This window comes from Coloeus monedula (assembly GCF_965178545.1).
Source record: "Coloeus monedula genome assembly, chromosome: 10".
Lineage (NCBI taxonomy): Eukaryota > Metazoa > Chordata > Aves > Passeriformes > Corvidae > Coloeus > Coloeus monedula.
The window spans coordinates 4,864,666-4,891,748 of record NC_138790.1 but is presented as its reverse complement, the minus strand read 5'-3'; the positions used below and the strand labels follow the sequence as shown (position 1 = coordinate 4,891,748).

General features: G+C 43.9%; 3 protein-coding genes across 4 annotated transcripts in view; 2 read left to right on the top strand and 1 right to left on the bottom strand.

Annotated features, from left to right (window-relative positions):
* GPC1 (glypican 1) overlaps nucleotides 1–1,489 on the top strand; it is a gene marked incomplete at both ends in the record, with an annotated part of 194,936 nt that extends 193,447 nt beyond the window's left edge. Inside the window, 2 exons of the mRNA XM_082287701.1 lie at nucleotides 611–786; nucleotides 1,269–1,489. Coding sequence (XP_082143827.1) covers nucleotides 611–786; nucleotides 1,269–1,489 — 397 coding nt within the window. The remainder of the gene's footprint in view (nucleotides 1–610; nucleotides 787–1,268) is intronic.
* Nucleotides 1,490–8,825: 7,336 nt separating this feature from the next.
* Nucleotides 8,826–25,916, top strand: DUSP28 (dual specificity phosphatase 28). Of its 2 annotated transcripts, XM_082287961.1 has the most exons (4): nucleotides 8,826–9,191; nucleotides 10,125–10,826; nucleotides 11,517–11,645; nucleotides 25,594–25,916. In XM_082287961.1, exons 1-2 carry the CDS (start codon nucleotides 8,844–8,846, stop codon nucleotides 10,257–10,259), a joined length of 483 nt encoding a protein of 160 aa, XP_082144087.1. In that variant the 5' UTR covers nucleotides 8,826–8,843; the 3' UTR covers nucleotides 10,260–10,826; nucleotides 11,517–11,645; nucleotides 25,594–25,916. The 2 variants fall into 2 exon arrangements, with proteins under 2 accessions (XP_082144087.1, XP_082144088.1); XM_082287962.1 differs by lacking the exons at nucleotides 11,517–11,645; nucleotides 25,594–25,916 and having other exon boundaries at nucleotides 8,829–9,191; nucleotides 10,125–10,261.
* On the bottom strand, nucleotides 10,821–24,714 carry LOC309576566 (claudin-19-like; the record flags this gene model as incomplete). Its single annotated transcript, XM_082287960.1, has 5 exons — nucleotides 10,821–12,317; nucleotides 13,643–13,753; nucleotides 16,369–16,450; nucleotides 16,597–16,761; nucleotides 24,498–24,714. The coding sequence occupies 5 exons, from the start codon at nucleotides 24,712–24,714 to the stop codon at nucleotides 12,218–12,220; spliced, it is 675 nt and encodes a 224-aa protein (XP_082144086.1). The 3' UTR covers nucleotides 10,821–12,217.
* Nucleotides 25,917–27,083: the final 1,167 nt, after the last annotated feature.

The following is a 27,083-nucleotide window of genomic DNA, read 5'->3' as shown; positions in this document are numbered from 1 at the left end:
CAGCCTGAAGTCAAAACCTTCAGCTCTTCCATATTTCACATTGTTGCCAGCAGTGTCACAGATCTGCAGGAGCAGGAGGACCAGGGCACTGCAGAAGGCAGCAGTGCAGCTCTGGTTGACAGCTCCCAGCTAACTAAAGCTTCCCTGGGAGCCTGTCTGGTCAAACTGGGCTGGGGCCATTCAGTGGTCCTGTCAGTCTCCATGGGATCTAACCAAGCAGGGATTAAAATGCTCCTCAGCCTCCCATATGGACAGAGACTTTTCCATGGGGGAGTGTCACTGTGGGCCCATTGGTACCAGCCTGAGAGCAACCCCTCCACCTTTCCTGCAGGAAATCCCTCCCCATGCTGGGACAGGGATGCTGCGAGGCCACCAGGCACCTCCTGCAAGCTAAGACCCCTCTGCTGGGGTATGGCCATGGCAGCATGGCTCGGCCATGCAGAGAGCTGGCTGCCTCTCAGCAAACACCAGCTAGAGAGGCTGTTCCACAAGTCAGTGGCACTGACTGCAGCCTCTCTGGGGTTCACAGAGGCTGGATTCTCACTGGTGTCTGTAGAGCGAGGAGCTGAGCTGGGGGGGGAACATCTAAACCTTTTGCCTTCCTTCCCAGCTACCTGCCCCAAGTCATGGGGGATGGTTTGGCTAACCAGATTAACAACCCAGAGGTGGAGGTGGACATCACCAAACCAGATATGACCATTCGCCAGCAAATCATGCAGCTAAAGATCATGACAAACCGGCTGGGCAACGCTAACATCGGGAATGATGTGGATTTTCAAGACACAAGTGAGTGTAGCAGAACCAGAGAGGTTCGAGGGGGTTGAGAGAGGCCAAGCAGTCCTGCAGCCTGCACAGATGCCCCTGCAGATGCTGCTGGGCTCTGGGGGCACAGAGGGGCTGTGGCAGCCTGGCTTTTGGCAAGGGGCTGCTGAGGGGGCTGCTTGAGTGCAGCCAACTTCTTGTGGGGTGGCTGGAGGCTGTGGTGTTCCTAGTGCATTACTGAATCATGGGGAGCTGTCTCCAATCCCAGCCCTGCTGGCAGGGCCATTGCTCCTGTCTGCTCCAGAATTTCCAGCTGCTGCAGCAGCAGGTGATTAAAGCCTGCAGGAGGTCAGGTATGAGCTTGTATCCCACGTTGAAGGATGCAGAGAGGAGGAGGAGGTGGCCAGGGTAGGGCTGGTGACCAGAGCTCCCCGAGGTTGCAGCAAGGGGAAGGCCTTGCCCACCATAAGGAAAGTCTGTGCTCACTCATGTTTGTCTCTGCGCAGGTGACGACATGAGCGGCTCTGGGAGCGGGGACAGCTGTCCTGATGACGTCTGTGGCAAAAGACTTTCTAAGAGCCCCAGCACCAGGCAGCCAGAAACAAACGCTATTCCTAAGCAGTCTGGACACGGCGTCAATGGGGCCAGCAGCAGATCTTTGCCTTCTGCCTCCCTCCTCCTCCTCCTCTCGGTGGCTGTCATCGCCGCGCAGCATTTGTGGCGGTAACTCACTGGCACAGCCAGGAAACAGACTGCGGCTGAGGGCTTCACTTTGCCAAAACCAACCAACCAACCAACCAACCAACCAAAGGACATATTTAATTCACCTTGGCAAAAAAAAAAAAGGAAAAAAAAAAAGGGAGGAGAAAAAGGTTTCAAAAGGTTTCAGTTGTTTGCTATTTCTGGCAGTGCTCGAGCTGTTTTCTTCTTTCTTGGTCTTTCCCCAATGCTGGGCCCTTCTTTCCGTACCTCATTGTTTTACTTTTGTTATTGCCACAAACTGGCTCTTGGGGCTGAAACAAGCCTTTGCAGAGGGCTCCAGGGGAACTTGGCCAACCCCTCCGAGGGCAGCTGTCCTGCTGCCTCCAGTGGAATATGCAATTGCCCTGCCCTTGTTCCCCAGCCGCGGGCCAGAGTGCCGCTGCCGACAGCTCCACAGTGCCACGGGCAGCGCTGGCTCCTAACGCGGAGAGACTGGGATCTTTGGCACGGCTCACGTGCTGCATTCAGGGGCTCTTTCAGGTTCTTCCTCTGTGCTTCCTAGGTGGGCAGAGATGGCCCTTCACTTCCAGTGGTGTACGTAGGAGCGTGAGCAGGTTTGGTGGGTTGAACTGAAAGAGTTTGGCAGTGGCTGTTGGACCCAAAAATGCAGAACTCCCTTTTTCTTTGGAAAGGTCACAAGTGGGTTTCTTGACTAGAGCTCGTAGCTGATGACAATTTGAAGTGTAGGTTTCCTACATCTAAGTGACTGGGAATGAGTGTTAGGGGTTGGGGTTTGGGGTACTTTTTCTTTGCATGCTAGTTGGAAAGCCATTTTTTACCCAAGTAACAATGGTCCAATTTCTACCTGCAGTGCAGTACCATCGTAGGTAACAGAGAGATGCAAATATGTACAGAGGGATTCTCTGTGTGGCAGACAGTTGTGCTGCCTCCTCCTTCTCTGGTCCCAGCCATGGACAGGAATCTCGTTTTTATCTTCATAATATGAGAGACCAGGGACACTTTACTAACTGGAGCTTTGGGATTGGTTGTGCCCCAACCTTAGGGCAGAGAGGGGCTGGTGGGAATCACCATCGGCTCTGGGTCCCTATCCAGAGCACTGGCTCAAGGCAGCACCTACCAGGGGGAATGTGAGGATGGGACACATTTTGTTTGGGATTTCTTTTTAGCTTTAGTGTTTGTTCCAGTTGCGTTGTAGGTTTTTAATGGATTCCCACTTTTCCTGTTCCTTCCCCATCATCCAATACACCTTCCCTAACCAGTGCAGGCACAGGCTGAGCCAGCGGGTCAGACACCCACTGGCAGCTCCATTTTGGCTCAGGGGAGGGCCAGGCTCACCCTTTGCTGCCCCGTCCCACCACTCACCAGCCTTTGGGTGATGTGGGTGGCTGCCCTAACTCCGAATTGCTTGGTAGGGTGGGCTCTGTGCCAGGTTTTGAGACTGGGGGTGGTGAGTGAAATTATAAATGTCCTCACGTAGCTGTAGGAGTGTCTGTGCTTGTTAGGGCTGTGTGTTTGGGGCTTCCAGAGACTTCTGTGCCTGATGAGCAGCAGGCGTGGGCTGGAGGCGTAGGTGTAGCAGATGTTAGATACAACAGTCACTGTGACTGCTTGGGCCAAGAGCACAGGCAGGGGTTGGGTTTGAGCTTCAGATGGGTTTGTATTGGGGTGAGAGGGAGGGCAGAGCTGGGCCTGTTTCTTGCTTTACTGGTCTGCACAGCATTTGAGCATTTCTTCTCTGTCTTGCCAGAGGAGAAGTGCCTTTGGGCTGAGCAAACATTGTAGGGTTGGGGTTTGGCTGTTTTCTAAGAAGGAAAAAAAAAAAAAACATTTTTAACAATAGCAGTTTCTAAAGTGTGCAACTTAGGGAAAGATGTGGACATGAGCAAGGTAATGCAAAAAGCCAGTTCAAGGTGCTCTCATTTCCTGCCCTCCCTGGGGCAGGGATTCCACCTGGGGCCCACTGGCGGCACTGGGGGGGGCCCTCAAACTAGGCAGAGATTTTAGGCCAGCTTTGACTGGCCTTTCCAAGTCACAATGATTCATGTCAATGACTGCCTATCCTTTCTGCCTTGGCCTCACCTTCTTGTAAGGCAAAATCATAACCTAATCTGGTAGGGTGTCAGAAACAAACACCGGGATGCTGGACAATGGCTGAAGGACAGACTGTGCCACTAGACCCATCAGAGCCCTGGAGAGGATAAATGTAAGTTGTGGTTTTGTCTATTTACTCCTAGACATATGGCAAATTCGTATGATTTTTACTGCTCTGAAGAGTTCCTATATTTTCTTTTTAATTTTTTAAAATCAGACTTGCAAATACAAATTTAACCTTCAGTTACAACAATCCCCACAACCAATCTTGCAGAAGCTTTACATCCAAAGCAAAAAAAAAAGGGAGGGGGGGGAGGAAGAATTAAAACACTGTACCCTGTTCAAAATACAGTGGGGTTGGAGTTTTAACACATGGATGCTGAGGCCAATGTTTTGCTTTGCAGAATGGGAGCTTGAAAGTCACTTCCATTTCTGTGCAATTAGTTTTTGCTGTCTGCCTGTTATCCTCAAAGCTTCTTATGGTCCCCTTCACATCTTAAATGTGAAGCCAGGAATTTGCTGATTATCCAGTTACAATTTAATAGCCCAAGCTAGTGGTTCTTTTACAAGAAAAAAAACCTGACAGTGCAAATTAATAAGGCAAAACCTCAGAGAAACAGTAAATTCTGTTATGCAGGGGAGACCCTTCCTGATGCCTTCACCACCAGGCTGGGGTTGAGCTCCCATTTCCACATCCCTCCTGACCCTGGGAGTGGCAGCTTCCACCCTCCAGAAGCCAAGCCAGGGTGAGACCAGGGCAGCAGCCTGAGGTCTGGGCCAGCAGGCAAGGGCAGTGCAGGGGGCTCGGTCCCCTCTGTGCCAAGAGATGGACGATGGTGGTGGTGACGCTTCCTCCTCGGCCCTGCATCTGCTGGGGTTGATTTTTATATCTGTCCATGGTCAGCCTACATTGCTGCTTTTTGTTGGTCCCTGGTTACTCAGTTTTTCTGTTCTCTCTTGCCCTGAAGTGGTTTCCCCAGCTGCTGCCATTAAGTGGCCTGGGGAGGAGCCACTGACCTTCCCCAGGAGCTGAAATGGCTGAGACCCCCCCGGATATCAACTGGGTATCCCTCTAAACTGAAGCAAACCGTAGTTACTGCTGACTAAACAACCGCTGGTGTGGCTGAACAAGCTGAAATCAACCCAGGTCCAGACAAGCCCCGAGCCTGTGGTCGGGTTGGTGCAGAACCTGGGGCCTTTCAGTGCTTATAAATGACATTTCCTGGGCTACTGCCTGCTGGAAAACACTGTGACACACCTCCCCAGCTCCGTGGCTGCTGGCTGCCCTGGGTTGGCCGCATGAGGGGATCTCTGAGGAACTGGGCTGGCTGGGGTGAAACATCTGCTTCAGTGTTGTCAAGATGGTGATCCATGGTGTTCTGGTGTGAACAGGCCTCGACAGGGGTGTGAAGGGGGTGGTGGTGTAGGAAAAAAAAATTTACAAAGGCCCCATCCCTGGGAAGGGGAGAACCACAAGTGGTGGATTTCCTGGTGTCTCCGTCTTTCAGCCTGCTCTTTGTGCCATAACGTGTATGTTTTAAACAATGGTGAGGGTCTCAAAAGGCTTTGAGAGCACAGCTACTTCTCATTTAGAAATGACAAGCTGCCTATTGTTTTCCGGTGGGCTTGGTAGGGGCTGCGGTATAGCAGAATATCTGAAGTCCACCTTTGCTTTAAACAGATGCATTTCTATCTGCAGGAGTAAGAATTATTTCACTTATCAGCATAGCCGGACAGTTATCTATTTCTTTCTGTTACCAAGGTACTTGTAACTCTCTTGCACTGTTTATCTAAAGTTGAAATATGTTCTTTGAATCCTTGTATAAATAAAAAGGCTGGAGACAAATCTGTATTTACAGGGCAATTATTTCTTCTCTATTTAAGCTGAGTCTGGCATTTTCTTTCTTTTTCCCTTGTTAAGGCCAGGATAGGAGCCCTGAGGAATGAAACCATGTTTCAGCCACGAGTCTACAATGGGCTGATGCCAGTGTTGGTGATAGGGATTTGCCTGCATTGCTGTACTGTTCAGAGGAGCAGCTGCTGGGTTGTATGGATGTGTGTTTGTGGGAACAAGGTGAGCCTGTTCTGAGTCATCAAAGCAAGGATCCTAAGTGGTCTCTTTCTCATCTAAAAGCACAGACAGTCATGGCATAACAGTATAAAGAATCAGAAATGCCCTTGGTATTCATCATTACAAAGTGTTGTGGTAATTACAGATCATGGCTTTGCACCTGTGCAGCTACTGGAGGGGCTCACAGCAAATAGAGCAGTGAGGGGGATGTTTGATCACCAGTATGTGCTTGAGACTGAACTGGTGCAGCAGAAAGGTTTGTGCTTCAGCTCTGTCCACTTCCAGAAGTGGGTGACTGTAGCTATCAGGGTGATGTGTTGGAAGCTGCTCGTGAAATGTCTAAGAGAGACTTGGTAACTGGAAACTACTGAAAGTGTATCCTTCTACCCTGGAAGCAAATATCAGCTAAATTTAATAAACTGACTGATACCCTTGAGTGAGTAGGTATTTATTTAGATTCCTCTCCTGCAGCTATAGCTATTTTCACCATATGCACACATTTATATAAATACAAGTGCAAAAATATAGGTTTTCTCCTTGGAGAAGTTTTGTGCACAACAGTCGCCTGCTTTGCCTCCTCGGTGTCTAATTATGATCTGAAGTGATGGCTTCTTACGGCTCTGTGTTTACTAAAGGCGCCTGAAAATATTTCTGCAGTTCACAATGTCACCGAACACTGCATGTTTGCACATTCACTGCTAAGAGCTTGCAGGAGGTGTAGGGTGTGATACAAGCTCAGCTCCCACTTCCTTGCAGCCATACGTCACTGCTCTCCTAAGCAGGGAAGGCTTCAGGGGCTCCAACAGCAGCAGCAGTACCTACTGCGAGCTCACAAAGACAGTGGGTCCAGGCACTTCGCAGGTGCATGGCAAGAGGACAAGACACAGCCATTATGACTGGGGCTGTTGGCACTGTACCCCAGCTGGCAGCGCCACCAAGACCAGAAACCCCCCCAGCAAAATCTGGACTGAGGCATCAGACCTTTTCTAGTGAGGGGGTGAGGCTGTTACCCTGCAGTTCGACCATCTTCTTTACAGAGGCAGCAACTGGCTTCACTGCCAGGAGATGGCATTTGTGTTTAGCTTATAAATTACTCTATGTGTAGTGACAACTGCCCTGTTCCTAACTCCTCCTCTGCACAGAGACACGGTACAGGGCGGGCTGGTGGGAAGGGACAGCCTTTCTGGCATGAATGACCATCCTTAGGTCAACTGCAGGCAGCTTGCAAGTAAACAGCCATAGCCTCAGAGTGAGGGAGCTCAGGTGCAGCCCCAGTGGCATTTGCTGGTGTTAATGTGACAAGAATGCTGCCCTGAGATGGTGTCACCCGGGGAACACCTGGACCAGTGCTGGGGTAAGCTGCAGGGACTAGTAAATCACACCAGAGCAATCTGATGGGCTACTGCCACCCATACAGATCAGTGGAGGGTTCATGGCATGGCAAGTGTGATGCCATGCAAAATAAAGATCATGGTTTTGGTATGAGCTGGAGTGTGCCCATAAAGCACCACCCAGGGACTCTCTACAAGGGCCCAAGAAAGCCCACTGATGAATGCAGGCAGAAGAAGGATGAGCCTCTGCCAGTTTCTGGGCAGGAGGAGGAAGGTAGGGCAGCAGCTGGCTCTTTTCCAGTGTGGGGAATTGACGTGTGCCTGTCCCACAAGGAAATCCCTGGCGGTGATTGCAGAAAGGCTCCTTGCCTGACTGCCAGCCTCATGGCCTGGGAATAAGGGGTGTGTGCCATGGAAATGTTAAATTGAGTAAGAGCCAGTGACAGGGAGGGTCCAAAATCCATGGAAACAATGGCTGGGGAGGAATCCAGGACCCCTCCCCACGCTGCTGGGGTGGGCAGCATCAGGGCAGTGCTCTCCTGCTCAGGTTCCTCCTTTCCAGCTGCAGGGGCCCAGCCAGAACCATGCCTCCTGGGACCATCAGAGCCTTGCACTAGCCACATGCCCTGAGCAAAGGAAGCAAGAGGGCAGATGAATAAGCCTACGTGTGGGAGCTGAGGCATGTGCTGGATAACAGGAGGGGACACCATGCTCTCGTGCACACGTGAGAGAGCTGTCTCCTTTGGCCCCTGAGCCAACATCTCACTGACAAGTTGCTATTGACACAAACGATGGCAGATGTGTGGCAGGTCAACTTCTCCTTCTTCCATGGTCGAATAAAAGCTCATTCTTGTATCTCACTTCTAATTCCTTAATAAGTGGCACTCCATTTCACACCAGTCTGTGCTCTGCTGCCGCGACAGTCCAGGTTCATTTTTGCGTCAGCAGCAAATACCAGTCAAATGCTCCTGTTTTGCCTGAAAGCAAAGGGTTGAAGCAGCACAGCCTCCAGGAAGCAGCTGGCACCTGCGACCAGCCCTGGAACGCCATGCCCAGCACTGGCCAATGTGACCTTCACCTGGCTGGGCTTGGCCCATCTCCACGCGTCCTGTGCAGTTCAAACCCATGTCAGCACAGCCTGGTGTAAGATACTCTCTGCCCTGGCAGCACACCAGCAATTCTACTGAAGTCCAGAAAGATTAGCACTACGCTATCTGGCCAGCTTAGTAAATCATTTCCTGGGTACTGAAAACGTGCTTCTGTTGTAGGCAAGGGGCACCAAGATGCTGTGGAGAAGATCAGATCAATCACAGAATCACAGAATATGCTGAGTTGGAAGGGCTCACAAGGATCATGGAGTCCAACTCCTGGCCCTGCACAGGACATCCCCTGGAGTTACACCATGTGCCCAAGAGTATTGTCCAAACACTTTTTCAACTCTGTCAGGCTTGGTGCTGTGACCACTGCCCTGTTCCAGCACCCAGCCACCCTCTGGGTGAAGAACCTTTTCCCAATATCCAGCCTAAAACTGCCTTGACACAACTTCAGTGTTGCATCACTGCACCAACAGCACCGCCTGCAGCAGCAGCATTCCTTGTGCACAACACAGCAGGTAAGCAGCTGCTGTGGGGTAGGGAAGTACAAATCCACTGGCTTTACAAGTGAGCAGTGTGCTCTGGAAGTGCTTTCAGCTTTCCAAATGCAGCTCTCGGGATGCAGCCGGCACTAGGACCTGCCTGGAGCCTCTACGCCCCAGCCTGCAGGGAGCAGATGAATCCAGCAGAGCGCGGGTGGCACTGCCGTGCTGCCGCCGGGAGCCCCGCACCGCGAGCCCGGTGCAGCGGGGCCGGGGCCCTTGGCCGCCGATGCTCCAGCTCTGCCAGGTCACGGCCTCGCTGCTCCTGGGCACGGCCAGGGCGGCGTGCGACGAGGAGCTGCTGGCGCGCGAGGGGGTCACCTTCTGCGTGAACGTCACCAGGCAGCAGCCGTTCCCCCGCCTGCAGCGCGTCCGCGGCATTCGCGTGCCCGTGTTCGACGACCCGGCCGAGGACCTGTACCGCTACTTCGAGCCGTGCGGCGCCGCCATCGAGGAGGCCGTGCGCGGCGGGGGGAAGTGCCTGGTTTACTGCAAGAACGGCCGCAGCCGCTCCGCTGCCATTTGCACGGCTTATCTGATGAGACACCGCCAGCTCCCGCTCAAGGACGCGTTCGAGGTAATGTACCTACATCCACATTCGTATTTACAGCTCTTCTGGAGAAGAAATGCAAGGCTTGTTATGAGTAATGATGATTTACCGTACAATTATTTCGGTGCTTTCACCTGCCCCTTGCCAGTTATAGAGAGATTAAGTATTTGGATAAACAGTCCCCTGTAAGTTTTTTCATGCCCAGCTTGGTCAAATAAGTTTTCAGTGTGGGGTTTCTAGGATGAACATAAATACAAATGCAAAGAGGCTTTAAGCACAGGCAGCAAACACACAAAGCTGGTTGCTTAGTGAATATTTTTCTCTTTTCTCTATCATTTGCATAGGCACGATTAGTGAAGACAGAGACATAAAGAAAGTGAGTGGGTGTAGGAATTGTTATGCAGGATTTGCTCCTATCAGCATGTGACAGTTCCACACTGTCACAGACAGACTCCGTTAGGCCTGCTGAATGCCTAGGGACCAGCTAGCTATAAGCTATAACTATACTGCTATAAGCAATGACATGTCAGCTTTCCTAGGAAAAGTACAAATTACTCGTGCTCTATGGGCTTTCAGTCTTCACCCATTTGTCAGGTATATCACTGAAGTCTTTAGATAACCAATTTGCTTAATTTAGACTGTGTGCAGATAGTGACCAAGTTTCACACTATCATCTTAAACATGTTAAACATGAGCAGTGTCACTATACTTGCTGAGAGACTTTCCCATTTCCAGCAAATCAACCAAGAGCTCTGTCTTGCCCATGAACCTGTTCTGTAATTGAGCCCACGTGCCTGTTCTTACTAAGCACAGAGTGAAGTCAGCTCACTAAAATAGCTGTTTGTTATTCTGTAGCCAAATCAAAACCAATCTTCTCAAAATTTAAAGTTAAAAATTCATTTGCATGACTCCCACAAATGCAGGATACCTTGCTTCTACCATGTCTCTCCTGTTCCCTAGGCTGTGAAAACTGCCAGACCCGTAGCAGAACCAAATGCAGGATTTTGGTCTCAGCTGCAGAGATATGAAGAAGATTTGCAGATACCAAAGCAGTCTGCTCTGCTGAGCAAAGGACTTAAAAATAGCAATGTGTGAAGATACTTTAAAGAAAGTGAAGTGACTTGCTACAGACTTTAAAAAAAAAGGAAAAAAAATCACTTCCTAAATCACCTGTACATAAAACACTTTACCCCCATAACCTAGTTGATGGTTCAATAAATTCATTCAGAGCATTTCTGTTGACAGTGCCTGGAAACAGAGCAGATAAGCAGGGAATAACAGCAGAAACAGAAAATGGTTGGAAGGGCTGTAAGCAAACCAGAGAAAGGCATGGAATCTTCAGCAGTTATTTTCCCTTGAATGGCACTGAATATGGTAACGATGTACTGAGCAAAGGAAGGAGTTACCACACAGGGATTCTACTCTTGTTTTTTAATTAAACTTCCCAGTGATGCCATTAGAAGACATGATGCCAGACCAAGGAAGTTCGGAATTTCTCTCTCACCTACCGGACCATAATTCATGTTAATGAGCTGACACAACCTTTAGTGGGAAATTGACACTGGTTATTGCTTTGTCTCTGCTATTTTCCTTATGTTCAACTAGACCGAAGTACCTTCAAGAATTACCTAAAAATCCAGAGGACAGAATATGCAGATGATGGTAAGGAGTTCAGCTCCCACCATGCAGGCTAAGTGCCTTTTCAGCTTTTGAAATGATTCTCTAAAACAGCAGAGGAATTCTTTAAAAAACTGAAGATGACAGTGGAGGGAAGAAGATGACACTGGCAATCTAGAAGTAATAACCACTCCTTTTAGCTTTACTTACTAAGTCTAACAGTGCCCAGTTCATGCCCTAATGTGTTAGTTTACAAGTCAGCTGTTCCTGCATGCAAGCAACATGGCTAAATCATTTCTGCTGAGACTGCTTGCAGGTTGCCCTCTGAAATTATCTATTGGGCCATCAAGGAAACCACATGAAACTTCTAGGTCAGACTGCTAGATGTTTATCATTAGCCATTCAAACTAGATTTTTGTCAAACTGTATGAATACATTTGTAATTTTAAAGGGACAAGTTATGGAACCTGTGAACCTGCAAAGTGAAATTCCATTCCACCTTGCTGAAGGCATAAATACAAAGTAAAGTTACCTCACTGCCATCTGCCTAAGTGCTCGCACAAGGCAAACATATGCTCCCAGCAGTGGAGTAGTTGAAGAAAGAAATTCTAATGATGGAACAATGACAGAAAATAAAACTACTGGGGAATTACTTGAATTAGACAATTCAGATGCAGTAAAAGTTCCCAAAGTTAAAGACTGCTCAAAGTTAAAGTAGTATTATTGTTTTCTTAGTTACCACACGGCATTTTGCACCAGGTGCTTTCTCCACTCCCAGCTGTGTTTGGTTCATTCTGTATCATTTATCTTCTGTATCTGCATTACAACCAACAAGGAATTTGTTGCACATCTGCAGATTTGAAGGTGAGTGGTTGCCAGATTTGAAGGTGAGTGGCTGCTAGAATATTTTTTTGTAACTTTTATAAACCTTGACTATCAAAGATAAGAATTTCAGTATAACATCAGATCCTTATTAGAGGATTCCATTCGTCAAAAAATCTGTTTCAGTGAGTCTGTGGAACAAAGTTTATTTCTTGTCAAAACTAAAGCTGCTAAACAAAAGAAGGAAGCTAAATATTAATGAAAACACATTTCTAACTGTGAGGCATATGAACTTGCAGTCAGATACAGCTATCAGTTCCACATGGTTGAGTCAGCTGAAATAGAAACCATTGCTCTTGAGTGTCAGCGTATACTGTGCTCTGGTTAAATTTTACCAGGCTTCTCAGCACACAGAAAACCTTCATGCCACAGGATTTCACATCACAGCATCTTCTGTAGAAAGCTATTTACATCTGAAAACCATTCCTATTTACAGCAAAAACCATACCTCCTCCTTGTACTGCTCCAAATTAAGGCATAGGATTGTAACTTGGAACCAGAACAAAGAAGCAGTTCACAAGCCACTAACACTACAGGTGATGCAGAGTGTAAGCTCAGACATACTCCTTGTTGCTTATGACCGTCTCAGAGTTCCTGGGGTACATGCGTGGCTGAGAAGCTGCCTGGGCTGCTGAATATGCATATTTGTTGTGACTGTAAATTAAGAAAAAAAAGATATAAAATAGTAGGTATTAGACACATGCCCATGGTCTCAGATACTTAGAAGTTACTCAATTAGCTCTGTATCCAACCCACCAATAGCACATTCTTCACAACGATGCAGAAATTAGAGGCCTCCTGTTCTCATCATTCTGGTAGCTAAGGGGTAATAGATGGGGTCCCTGATGGGCTGCACAGCCCATTCCCTCATAACCAAAACCACACTCTGGATTCCTAACTCACATGTGCTCTTCCCTGAGGCATTTCAGTCAAGGCCGTAAAGCAGAACAGAACCTAGCCCTCAACACTTTTGTCCAAGCTGCAGGTTTTAATAGAGGAATCAAGATGATGAAGAAAGAAAACAGAAGTGTCTTCAGCCAACCCCTTCAACTGTCATTCATCACACTGAACATCTATTTCAAGTATCAGTTTTACCTGATTTTCAGGACATTTGGTACTTCATATCAAAGTAAGGTGAGCAAAATCTAAAGTCCAATGTGGCTGATGAAACATTACCATAAAACTGAAATGGTTTCAGATTGGGCAATGGAGTATCAGAGGAACACTCACTCACTATATTTTGACATAACTTTCCTAAGATTAAATACAGCAGCAGTGAATATGCTTCTTCCTTGCATACTGTAATCCTCTCGAGCTTAGCTAGTACAACCTCCAAGCTATTTGAGTTCTGGCAGACATGGACTTCTGCTATTTCTGTCTGTTTCATCCCTCTCTTTCAAAAAGAGACCTTCTGTATGTGTCAAAATTTAAGACTGAAGTAAAAATGCAGGGAAGGTTAAATATTGAGGCCAGAAATCTCAACTTCTGTGATTTGACCTGCGACAAGACATCTCCATAAAGAACAAGAAAAAAACCATATTTGTAGTGATCAGTTCCAGGGGCTTTCGGAAATGCCTTTACACTTTCTTGCAAATTGAACAGTGTTTGAATATTTTACTCACAGTGTGTACTGCAGAGAAACTGGATCATAATACATTATGGGGTTTTATATACTTTTCTTTTGGCAACAGTTTGCTCTTTCACTGCACATATTCACCATGTAGAACTTAGAACCACCAGCAGTGCCCAGAATTACCAAATACAAGTTAGAGGTGACTGCTGATGGTGGTGCATGAAGTACCCTGTCTGGGAGGTGCAAGTCTTTGGGACAGCATCCCCTGCCATCACCAGTCTGTGACATGCCATAGCACTGTTTGTAATTTACACATACTTATACCAGGGGGTGAGAGAGAGACAGAATAGATAGAAACTGGTATGTAATTGACAGCTACTACTTCAACTGAGAAATCCAAGATTACCTGTAATTCTGTTTTTCCTTCCCTTTGCATGAACAGGTCAGTAAGATCCCACCAAGTATATAAAGGACAGATCCAGCCCAGCCTAAGTACAGAGCTTCTCCTAGCTCATACCTGAAACACGAAAGATTTTATGGAAACAACTTGTAACAGGATCACAAAGCCATGCAAACAAATTCTAATCTGCATAGAAATCAGCTAACTGAAAGGCACTCCAACAGTTAACAGAAAACAGATCTGGCTTTGGGTCTGCTCTTCTTTTTATAGAGTTGCTCTGCCAAATTAGTGCCAGTACAGAGAGTACTAAGCAACATAAAGATAAGTAGCAATAAATAATTGTGTGTATTTAACAAATTGTTGATAATAAATAATAACAACATACCTCCTGTGCCACCCACAGCACTTATTTTGCCCTTTTATTGGCTGTGTCACTGAAATGATTTTGTGAAACTGAATGATTCAGATCTTACTGTCTGTATGCTGAGAAAAGGCTGACCAGGGACATCAGTCTTCTGGGAAACACAACGCTAGGTCACTTACAAGTAGCTGGTTGTATAGGGCTAGTTTTAAAATTTAGGTATCCTAAAGGATATTCAGCACCCTCTGTGGCTGTATGGCTGAAAGGCATTTATGAATGTCCCAGGCTGAAAAAGAATAGTTCTCTATTTTACTGTACAGAACTATACCTTTCAGGAAACCTCGTAGTCCAGTCCAAGAAATTCATTGATAATGAATTTCTCCCAAAGACTAGACACAACTAGGTCTGGAAAAGTCTGGCAGGAGTTTCACAAAAAGAGGAACACAAATTTTTATGATCAGAGAAAAACTATATTCACGATCCACCTGTACATCTGTGGTCTGAAATAAAAGGGCAAAATATAAGGGCAAAATAAGTGTCATGAACTGCACTGAAGGTACACTGGAACCAGAGACTTGTGTTTTCTTTCCACTTGTAAACACAAAATCATTATTTTAAAATGTCAAAGCTTCTGACTCTGGAACTCATTGCTAACAGGAGGGTTTCAGAGGTTTACACAGGTTCACAGCTCTCCATGTTCTCATTGCACATGGGAGCCACAAGGTCTCTGATGGTTTAGGTACTTCCAAACATGGAAGCACAGAGTCATTATCAAAAAAACCCAGGAGTACAAGTTGCACATTGCCCAATGCCTGTAATTATTTCTGCTCACCGGTCACCTACAGACAAGAATGCTGCAGATGTCATACCAAAGGAAAGTATATAGGAGACATCTGCAGGAGAACTTCATTTGCCTTCAAAGCTGTAGGAGAAACTCCTCTAAGAATTGGCAGAGGTTAACTTCACTAATTTGCTGAAGTCACACCAAAAAAATGCAGTCTGAAAAACTAGATTTGCCAGTCTCTTAAGAATGAAGATCAATACTGGCATGCAATTGAATTTAAACTCATCTCACAGACTCCATGTCCAGCTTTACCAATGATCAAACTTAATTCATCAAGAACTTCTCAGTGAATCAATAGCTTAAACATGAAGTTTAGATATTAAAAAAAAATATATTTCTTCAGCTACTGAATGCAAACCATCTGGTAACTGATTAACAGGCATTGATGTTGAAGCCCCAAAGCTATAGCAGGTAACTATAAAACACACCAACTATCCGACTAACCGAAATTCCTTATCAACAGTTGTTTCAGTTCTCTGATGTATTTATTACCCTTCACGTAGTTCTCTCAAGGGGATATAAAACAACAAAAAGTAACTGCACAAATACAATTTCTTTGTAAGTACTTCATTGAAAACACAGGGAAAACTGACAAACAATGAAAGCAATTGCTTAAAGTACTTTGATTTATCACAAAGCACTTCACCTCTGACTTCCCTGAACTGATTCTGGGGCAGGAACTTACAAAACACTTCAAATATGATCCTAGCAACTAACAATTTATAGTTTACTGATCTATGAATTATATACTTGGTAGAAGTATGTTATAGATGTCTCATATTCCACAGACAATATATTTCCCTCTTCTTTTCCCCCTCTCTGAAGGAGAGGCCCAGTCACCTCTACCCTTGTTCCTCATTGCTAAACAGGGCACCTAGATAAGGTGCCATAAGCTGCCATTTGGTTTTGACAACTGTTAAGTTTTGTATCAGACAAAGAGTAAGGGCTTTTATACCTCAAAACCTGTTTGCATGCAACTGCACTAGCTGAAAATCCCAAAAATTTTGCCTCATTTTAATTCATAGGGCAAAAAAATGTTGAGCTGTTAATATATAGACATATATAAGACAGGCAGCAAATTTCTCTGCAGATCACTAGTACAAAGCTCGAGCTGCTTTGCATGTGACTTTCCCTTGCATGTACATCTGAGGCACTTTATTCTAGCCAAAACTTGTCTTTTGTACCTCTTTTGGTTTAAATGCCAAAGCAGATTAGGAATTTTGCCGTTTCTTCTTAATAACACTGAGATATGCACTTAATTGAGTCTCTCAAGAATATACAAACACAGTACAAAACCCCTCAGATGTGGGGTTGATATTCCTCACATATTCACTAACTCTTCCAGGAAAGAACTCTCTTCCCTCCCCAATGGCACCTCTGAGGTGAAAAGATTCCCTGATTACAACTTTTTCCTCCTGTAGGACTGGATTATGGGATCCATCCAGGTTCTGAAACTCTGGAGCAGCTGAGGTTAGTGCAGCTGTCTAACACATGATGGAGTTTGGTATGACAAATACATTAACTTACTTGGTTCCAGCGTACAGTTGGTTAAAAAACTGAGCAGTAACCATTGCAGCATACCAAGAAACAGCCACCATGGAGCAGAGACCTACCAGAAAAAGTTAAAAAGCACACATGAGTGATTCATTTAAAGGCTGTAACAGCTTTAAACCAAGAACAAGTTCATTTCATTTAGTCTGGCTGTGAAAGCAATACAAAGTATCAATAGTGCTCTCATTTCAGCCTCTATATTACCTCCTAAAATAAAAAGAAATCCGCCTGTGACAGCAAACTTCATTTTTCCATCTTCATCACTCAACCCAATGTTTGTGCACTTCAAACCAAGCAGTGAGAGTACTGTAGCCAAGAATCCCAGAAGGATGGAAGTAATCATCAGGGCACGGCATGCCTGAATGTGAGCTAAGACAGAAAAAGAGAAAACAAATCAGGATCTATACAGAAATTACATTAATGTTGTGCTGAAAAAAAATAAAAGTGATTCGAGGGAGTGACAAAATTAACAGGTGCAGTAATGAGTGAATCTTGTCCAACTTTGTCATATGGTTCAGAGAAGCCTCCAAACCCAGGTGTGTTTAGGCTTCAAGTCAAACAGATTAGAGAGCTGAACTATGCCTACACTTTATAAGTTTGGTAAATCCTCTTGTGTCTTTAGTAAATCCTGAAAAACTACAGCAAGCCCCTCATCCCTTACATTCCTGTGAAAATGTGTAGTGGTATACATGGTCATTTGCAGGAACAGAAGAAATCTCCTACTCACAAGTCCTTCTGAATTCCTGACACCTGTACAGCTGAGTGCACAGGATACACCTGAAATCCAGGTGCTAGCCAAGGTGTGCAAGCCTCCAGCACTACTGAGGAACTGGAAAAAGGTGCCAGCTTTGCTGCTTCCAGGGAGAGATAGGAAAGAATTGTGCTCAAGTTAGCAGTGCACTTCAAACTTGGCGGAACAAACAGGAGGTCTGAGAGCTGCAGCACTCCTCCCTAAGACATTCTCCTGTGGAGAGGTTGCAGCTGGTGTGGGCATGTTAGGCAATCTGGTATACTGGCAGTTCTGCATCCTTTAAGCTCCTGGTCTTCACATCTAGGTATAGATTGCACAAAATCCAGGACTAGATTAATAGTCAGCCTAAGAAAGAAGGTCAGACAGGGCCTTTGGGCTTCTTTAAAATGGCACCCTGCATTTGGCAGGTTCCAGGTCAAATGGCATTTCGGCACCTTTGTAGTGAGATAAACGTGCCAAGCATCACAGTCTGGCAGGGTCACAACTGCTCACTTTGTTGACTTGATTACCTTTAAGTTCTCTTCCAACCTAAATTATTCTATGACTCTACAATTTTAATCATACGTCAGAAGGGTCAGACCTGACTCCAACTGGACACTGACATCACTGATGCCAGCATTCAGCCTCTTGCTCCCTGACCACCTCCATGTCCTCCACGGTAACCTGCTGTCTAGGTCTGTAGTGGAGTGAGCCGTAACTCTCCAGACAACAAAAATCAGACAGAGAAACAGAAGACAAAGTGATACACTCAGACTCAGCAGGCTGTATTGCCTAGTGTGGCTTTAGAGTACTGGTCCTACAAGCTTTAGAGTTACCAAAGACAGCAATAAGCAGTCATGAGATAAATTTACAGAATTAAAGGCTAAAGTAATTTGAGGAATTAATGCTTTGTTAAACACTAATTTTAAATTTTTCATGGAAAAAAATGAGAACAGTAGTAAAAGTGGAAAGACCCGTCAAAATACCACTAACAGTTCAAGGTTTTTGCCTGCAGAAGATACTGTTAAGGTAAGTACTCAACAACACTGCTTTCAGGTTTGGGATTTTACACCATGCTAGCAGCAATCACCCAGTGGGGTCCAAGAACTCCCATTTCAGTCTTTGGGACTCCTGCAGTGTTAGATGGAACTCCCCCTGTCTTTCCAGGACACAGGCTGGATCCTCGGGCTAACTTCTTGCAATCCGGTGGGAAAGAGTTGTCATACAACTGTACCACAATGCAATAGCCTCAACAGCCTTAACTGAGAACCTTAGTTCACAATTCAGAAAACTCAATTTTTTATTTTAAACTTAGCTTATTTAACAAGATACAAAGTCAGTCCATTTTATTAGTCAACACTAATTTAAGAAATTTTCCCCAAATCCTGCCATTGGAAGAAACACCCATGGAACCTTAAAAAGAAGAAAGGGGGAAAAAAAAAAAAGGGTAGTTTACAAAGCTTTGGCAACTAGTTATATCAAATGTTTGACTTAGTTGTGACTAGATAGACAGTGCTAGCTATATGGAGTAGCCAGTCATGGTTTCAATCTTGTGCAATATTGCATTTAAAAAGCTACTCACTCAAAATAGTTGTCATTTAGACTAATGGTTTAGTGAACTCAAAAGTGTTAAATTGGTTTAAAAGAATCAAGTCTGATATTTCCCATATATTAAGCAAAACCCAGAAGTATTCCACATAGCTCAGTTGCCAATAAGGAAACCTCCACAGAAAATCTTCATTGTCCTTCTGATGAGAGGTAACAAAGACACTTTTGTTTTTTCTTTTACCCCTCCCTCCAATCACTGGCATCCTCACAGCAGTTTCAGCTAAGTTTCTAAACAGGAATTTGAAACACGCCTAAACTGACCATGATTATTTTTAGTCTGCTTTGTTCATATCTGCAAGCACAATGAATGTTTCTCAGAGGTCCCAATATCTGCTGAGCCCTTGTTGTTACCAAACCCATTTTCTTCCTCTTTCCTGCTTTGCCCAGCTGTCCTTTCAACTGTTTTACTACCATCCAGTGTCTTCTGATGTTTCTTTTTCAGTTTTCCTTTCTAAAAATATTTTATCTGCACAGTTTTACAAGCTGTTTTTCCCTTTCCCTTTCCCTTACCTTTACTCCTCAACTATACTGCCATCTTCTCAACTGCAGGACTGATCTCTTCAACAGATCAAACCTCTAATCTTCACAAATTCACTTCAGAGCCTGGCCCAGTCATTTACTTTCTGGCCCCACTTTTTTCCTCCCTGCTGACTCCATGTTATTTGTAGTTCTCAGGAGTCCTGCTGTTGCTTGCCTTCTGTTCTGTTTGCTTTAACACATCTACTCATGATGCTCTTTTCTGAGCCCTACCAGGTTCTTTAAAACCCACTTTTTTCTTGGCAGCCCCCAGATGCTGCTCTCTTGAGGGCCCATCGCCCAAATCTGCACACACTCTCAGAGGCAACACCCTATGCAAACACATCAATGCCAAGATGCTGCCTGGAGTCAGAGGCAATAAGCTATGAACTAGCCCTTGAAGTGGTTTTTACAAGAACCAAATAAAATCACAGAATCATTAAGGCTGGTAAAGATGTCTAAGATGAAGTCCAGCTACTAACCCAGCACCACTGGTGCACACTGACATAAGCGCTCTGCAGAGGACAATGTCTGATGGAATGATCCTGCTGTTACCGGGTCTAAAATGTTTAAGTAAGGTTATGTTCCTCTTCATCCACACACACACATTCTAAAAGCAATTGTTAGAGAAGGCAGGAAGATGAAAAGAGCAGATCATTCCTTAAATACTAGACACAGTTTCAGACAATTGCTATGCTACTGTTAGAGCTGGTCAACAACAAGCCTTTACTTCAGACTGAGGGAGAAAGGGATACCCCATTCCCACTAATCCTATATTACACATTCTTCAGATTAGGAGTATCCTCCTACCGATTTAGTTTAGCCACCTTCTAGGGCAGATTCAGCTAGAAGGCATTTTTATTCTGGATAACTATCTACCTACTGAATTATTCAAGATTAATAAAAAATAGCTTTACTATCTATATGCTTACTATCCACAGAATATTCCTTACTTGGACATCTGAGGACAGCCACAATTATGATGAAAACTGATACAGAGGAAAGGGGCCAGCAGATCTAAATTTCTTTATATTTAAAACCACATCCAAAAAGATGTTAGTTAGCAAGCCCTGACAGTAGTTAGCATTAGTTAACAAGCCTAATCATATATTAACTTATAGCATACACTCCTTCTATAACTTATAATACAATATGTTATAATATGCGTAACATATTCTCATGTATTTCTTGGATTATCTACAATTTTCAATCTCAACTCACAAAAACCACTACCACTTCTCAGCTAAAAACAGTATTTCCTGTAACATGAAAGAACTCCAGCTACAGTACATTAGCTATGAAGTATTGCAAAAGAAGGCTTATACAATAATTCCAAATAAATAAATAGTTAAAAAGTGTCTCTTACTGAGATGTCCCACAAGATTCTAGAGAAGAGAGTATAACCCACTTTAAATGCCTGTTAAACACTTGATCAACTGACTTCATTTGCCTTATTTTATAGCCTTTCCTAACATGCTTGACACATTCTGCTGCTTGAGAGATTTTTATTACTTCAGCCCACAAAGTCCTTCTTGGCCAGTTATTTTCCAGTATTACCAGATTACCAAAACAAAAGCCTTACTGCTTTTTGGCAACAAATTTTTAGGCAATATAAACAAGGCTGCACAAAGTCACCTACCAGGCAGTGCAAGCATAGAGTCAAATTCCCTGCAGTTGGATACTCCAGTGCTGTCTTCTGCACAGCTCTTCCACAGGTTTTCAAACAACGTAGATGTTGTGATGACAGAACCATGTATACTGGAGACTTTCCAGTAATTATTTGGCAAAGTAGCTCCAATAACTGCCAACCCACCCAAGCACAAAAGAAAACCAACAATTTCCAACGGAGCAGTCATGCTTGTGAGTAGTAACAGTTAAATATCCTTATAATTAGATTACAATCAAGTGAAGCCTTTCAGAAGCCACCTTGCTGTTTTATCTCTGGGTTTCACTCCAAAATGAGTCTACCTTTGCTCTTTGCTCTTTCCCCATAGATAAGGCTTACTGGGCATGACAATAAGAAATGGGAGCAGTTCATGATAAAGATATTAGCGTGTAAAAAAAGTAACAATATTAATTCTATTTCTAATAGGAAGTGAAAAATGAGCCTATTCTTTTTCTCAGCCTAGAAAGTCCAGTCAGTATTTCTACAAAATACCTTGCAAGAGTGATAATATAGGCAAATATTTTATTTCTGTCTCTTCTCTGGAGTCAACTAGATTTTACACTAGATTAAAATGGCTTGTAATTTTATTATTGATGTCAAATCAAAAAGCTTTAGTGTATTATTTTCTTGGGGATTCAAACATAAAACAGCTTGAGAACAGGAGCTTTATTCTGCTGCTAGAAAATTTAGCACAGTTTTTGGAGTTACAGTCATAAGTAATCCACAACAACTGTACTGCCAGCTTCTTTCAGGAAGGTTAGGTTTATGGGTGAATGGTTTCCATTAATATTTTACTGTCTATTGATCTGTAGCTGAACACATTCAGTATTAAAAATAGTCCCACTTACACTGTACAATTGTACCATGTATTACAATTGTAATAATGTATGTATCATGGAAATGAAATGTAAGGAAATGAAAGAGCTAGTGTGACAGATCTATCTCCAAAGGATTAAAATGATGAAGAAAAACAGCTATAAGAAAAATAATATATATCAGCAAATTGCACCTGTTTGTTAGAATACCTGAGGGTTTAAAAAAAGCTATTCTAGGCAAAGAATATGTTAAACTCAGTTTAGTTGCTTCTGCTCTTGACTAGACAGAATCACAGGACTCAATTCACATCACCCACTTACGTTAATACTTTAAAGTATACATGTGTCCAAACGGGGTTAACCATCTCTTGCAGTGATAACCTGCTCTTATCTCCAGGAAATGAAGTCAGAGTTTCTTCATAAAATAATTCTGTTATGATGCAACATGGTAACAGAGTCACAGCATTTATGTCAACACTACCAGAAGGATTAGCCTTTGAGAGAGCCACAACTTGTCCCTAAAAGGTATGTGTTGGCTTCCATCAAAACTCACTGGTCACTTTGAGCTGATGCTCTAGATTGGTAGGTGCAGCTGCTAAAGGGTATTACAGTGCCACTATTACATTTTTGCTCCCTTGGCAGTCAAGAGGATCATTGCCACTGATTTAAACAAGACTAGATTTGGCAGTGTGATCCTGTACAGCTCTAAACTTGCAATCTTTTAAGGAAACCAGATAGTGTGGGGTAAGAATTGATCTCTGATGACTGTTACAGAATTCCCTCCTTCTGCTAAGTCACTGCAATTTGAAAAATGATGGCATAGTAAAATGAACACACTGTACCAGTACCCTGGAGTATCTGCATCCCATTAAAAGCCCTTCAAAGAGTTTCCAGCTAATTTACCCGTACTCTGGTGCTATGCTGGTGGTTTTAGCAATCACTTCTGCTGACAGCACTTTCAAAGCTGAGATAGTCGGAACCTTGAATCAAGCGGTCCCAGCTGTTATACTGCTGCCAAGGATAGAAATAAAAAATTAGGAGTATAATTTTTTAATAAATCTCTTTCTAGTTAAGAAATGCATTTCAATGGGCAGTCATAAAGCACACATAGCAACAGAAAAGACTAAACTGCAGACCTGAAAAGCCTGAGTTTTCCTATACAGTACCAGGCATTTTAGTAATTCCCTTCAGGAAATCACTCTTCAATATGTTAAAGAGCGTAAGGCTATTCTTCACTGAATTTTGTAAACTGTGGCTTGTTGAGCAATGGGCATAACAGCCAGTGCTGCTCTGCAAGAGGTTCTGCATCAGCAGGGCTTAAGAGCTGGTGTTGACAGCTTCACATCAGCACCTTCCACAGCTTGGGACTTTTCCTTTGGGCTTGCTCTAACCCGGTCAGTTGAACTGAACACTGTCATTTTTGGCCCCATCTCATCACTCTAATTTCCAGAAACTCAGGAATCCTGGTCTCTATGCAGAGGAGGCCCTGGAGAGGAGCTGAACAAGTACGAGGACGACATGAAAAGCTGACATTGCCTCTGATGCTATAAGCAGTGTTTTTAAAATCCTCAGAAGCATATGATTAGCCTCCTTCTGAGGCTACAAACTCTGGCCTCATTATGGGATGCTGATACTTATTCTTAAACTGGCATCATCATTATGAAGGCAGATGAGGCCACCAAAGCGAGGGCCCTGTGGAAGAAGCATGAACATGCTGAATCTTGAGAGTTAAACTCTCACCTTTTAGAGATCTGCCTTACACCTAGGCAGCTCTGACTCCAGGGGAGTCCACATCTGTGTCAAGAAAAACAAGGTTCATAGTCTGTGAGACATGGTAATTTTACAGTTTGAGCACTGCACGTTCAGAATACATCTGCTGGAAGAGTCCAGACACATAGCAATGACAGTAATCAGGGACCTATAAAGCACAGAAGATTTGAAGAAATGGTTCTATTAACATCACTCATAAAGTGACTGCACAAAACTGAAAGTTGTAAAAGAATAAATACAAAGTTCGTTTTAAGACAAAAAACAAAATACCATTTTCAAAGGCTACAGTGTCATTGTTTCTACACTCAATTTGCTGAGGAACGAGTATCAGTCCTTCCCAGTCCTTTACCAAAAAGATGGTATTTACAGAAATGTATTTTTAAAATCCAGAATGATTCAAACAAATACTTTCCAGCCCCTACAGAGACACTTCTTCTCTTTCTAGCTGCAGATAAACTACCCTACTAGCCTGGTCTACCCTAGAAAACAAAGAAGCATCAATTGCACAGATGTATTTTAGTCTAAGCTCGCCACCTCTGAGAAATTCCAGAAAAAATACCCAGTTACACAGGTTTAGCACAAAGGATCAAACCAGTTCTGGAATACCTAATAATTCTTGTCTCACACCAAAGCACAAACACCAGTGCTCACGGAACTATGATCTGCTTGTATTTAAGAATTAGGCTGAGTGAAATGCTATTTCTTCCAAGACTATTTTTTTAAAAAAGTCTTAAGTTTACTGTGTATCACCCATACCTCTATGCTAACACACCAGAGAGGGCAGCAAAGCCACAGCAGTCAGTGACTGAGCTGAACTGCAGGGTGAGACACGGGTTTCATGGCAGCCCTTTAACCTGTCTGCAACCACTACAGGATTTGTCCATACTAGATCTTCTGGGACAACTGCATTATGTGGCCCCGAACCTGCTAACATGCTGTCCAGAAAGAAAGTATAAAACCACATCCCTGGATTTTATAAACATATGCCATGACCACTTACGGTCTGAACTCAGCATGTAGAGAAATTTCTTGCACTGTACTGATCCAACAGTTGCTGCACAGTCCATCCAAAGACCTTCAGAAACCCAGTCTGCAGTAACCAGCTCTGTTGTGGTGTCCAAAACTTTCCATCTGTTGGACACTGTAGTAACAAGTAATGTGGTGAATCCTGCTAAAGCCAGCAGCAATGCACAAATCTGTAGAGAGGATGATGCCATTGTGACAGTTTTCTTCAAAGAAGTTTCCCAAAGTTTCTGATATTAGAAACCTGTTGAAACAGTTCATACACACACAGTATATGGAGTTACCTTTACTAAAGCCTGACCTTTGCAAAAACATCAAAAAGATGCCTACCTACAAAATAATGTATCACACAAGGGAACTGTAAGGTGGAATTTAAATCCCATTAAGTAACTGGAATAATTGAATATTCTATACATTATTTTCTTAGGATAACTTTTATTACTGTACATGTTTACCACAAAAAAAATGCAAACAGCAAAACCACAGGACACAACTGAGGAAGTCTCTAATTTTAATTTGCAATGTTTCATCCATTCATTACTTGTTTGCTAACTCAAAATGTGTTTAAAAATTAAAACTATCAAATGCTTTAGTAAATTATCTGTCTTCCAATTACAATATCTACCAATTCAAATTTAAAGCAAGATAAATTGTGATACTCACGTTTATGGTATGTTTTTAACCTGTTTCATCTACCCTCCTGCAAGATACTAGTGTCAGCACTTCGTGAGGACCAATTTGATCACTCAAGTGGAAGTTTTGTACTCTTTAGGACCTTTGTCCCATTCTAAAAATCAAGGACCCAGGGCCAAAGCTCTGTCCAAGTGTTGCACAAACATCTGGCATAGCTTTTTGCTACAGCAAAGGGTCAGTGAAAGGGAAAATTACAAGAAAATTATGTAATTTAGTACCAAAGATACTCAGATTAACCTGGCACCCACTTGCGTATAATTTGCTTCATCAGGGCCACAGAGCTGCCCAAGCACCATCAGATTACAAAGCACTGCAGAGAAATATAGCTACAACTTCCACAATGGCTGTTTTACCCGAAATTTTTTATGCATTTGTTTTAGGATGCATCCTAAAGAAGAAATACGCAGCTAGACACCTGTCCAGTGGATGACATTAACAAACCAAACTGCTTTTGACTGCAGCCATGCCCTGAGGAAGGACAGGCCTCCCAGGCTCACAGCCAAAGGGGATCTGGCAGCCTGGGACAGCTCTGCAGCCACTTTGTTGCTGCAGTTCCTCTTCTCTTTGCCTGCCTGTCTCAAGGAGCCACCCTCACTCACCCCTTCCTAGCCCTGCTGCTACCACACAAACCCCATAGGACTGTTCAGATAATGCTTTATTCCAACACCACATCCATCGCCTTTCAGCCCATGACATGGACACCCTACCCTACAGGACCTGATTGTACCAGCTGTCATACACTGTAATGTTTATCGGTTGAGGTGATGGCACAAATGATAGCAAATATGCATTGTAGCTGTCCAAAGGAGAATGACAGTAAACAAAATCCAAATAAATACACAAAGTCCAGAGCATCATATGCAACTAAGAGCTGTAATGTGATAAAAACAATCCCTGGGAGAGCAAAAGGGGTCACTGTAACATTAAAAACAGCACATGTGTGTATGTGGTTTGAACACAAAGCAGGAAGGATTAGCAAAGAAAAATGTTTAAGTCACTTAAATAAATAAATTACTCCTGATAAGGTAGTGGTAAAAGTGTCTAAAATGGAAAGTTTAAAACCTCTTTTACTTCTTTTTCATTACACAGAAAAACAGAGAAAGAACACTGATTACAACGCTACTTTAATTTACGTATGTATATATACATTTCTAACATCAGCAATATATGTCTTTGAACCTACTAATCACTTCTTGGTTCAGGTAAATTCTGAGGCTGAACCATGCCCACCAGCACAATCAGAAAGAGATAAAATGCAAATCTAAATACGGTACTAAACCACTTCGAGCAGTTTCCCACCACCGCTCACAGAGGTTTTCCGTGGTCAGAGTCTGACCTTGGGTTGAGAAGGCAAACTCATTTCACTACTAGTTAAGGAAAAAAAAAAAAAGAGTAACAATGTTAATTCATTTCCTACCACTTCCAAAGAACGTGACTTTGTAACTTTGCTCCTGAAGTTGTCATAACATCTTAATAATCTAATCAGGCTTATAGCCACTTGAAATTACAATATGCAGATCACTCTCATCTTGCCATTAACTTTGCCTTCACACAACAAACTACAAAATAACTTGGGCTGGCAGGGGCCACAGGGATGCCAACCTCCCACTAAAGCACAGTTTCAGTGTTGGGTGAGGTCACCCAAGCCTTATCCAGTCACAACAGAGTCGTCTCCAGAGCTGGAATTTGCACAACACTCTTGCGGAGCATGTTCCTCCCACCCGTGCAGAACTTTTCCTGCTGCAATATGTGGCTGCTGCCCCTCGTCCTCCCCGTGCACCCTTGAGATAAACCACTGTTTATTCTGCTGCTTGATTTTGGCTGCTCTGTACTCTGCCTCCAGCAGCCCAGGCATGACCGGCATGCAGGT

Excerpts from the sequence above, each read along its gene's own strand:
- DUSP28 (XM_082287961.1), top strand. The coding sequence starts at position 8,844 with ATGCTCCAGCTCTGCCAGGTCACGGCCTCGCTGCTCCTGGGCACGGCC. Across the intron at positions 9,192-10,124 it reads CGCTCAAGGACGCGTTCGAG|GCTGTGAAAACTGCCAGACC; the intron begins GTAATGTACCTA and ends CCTGTTCCCTAG.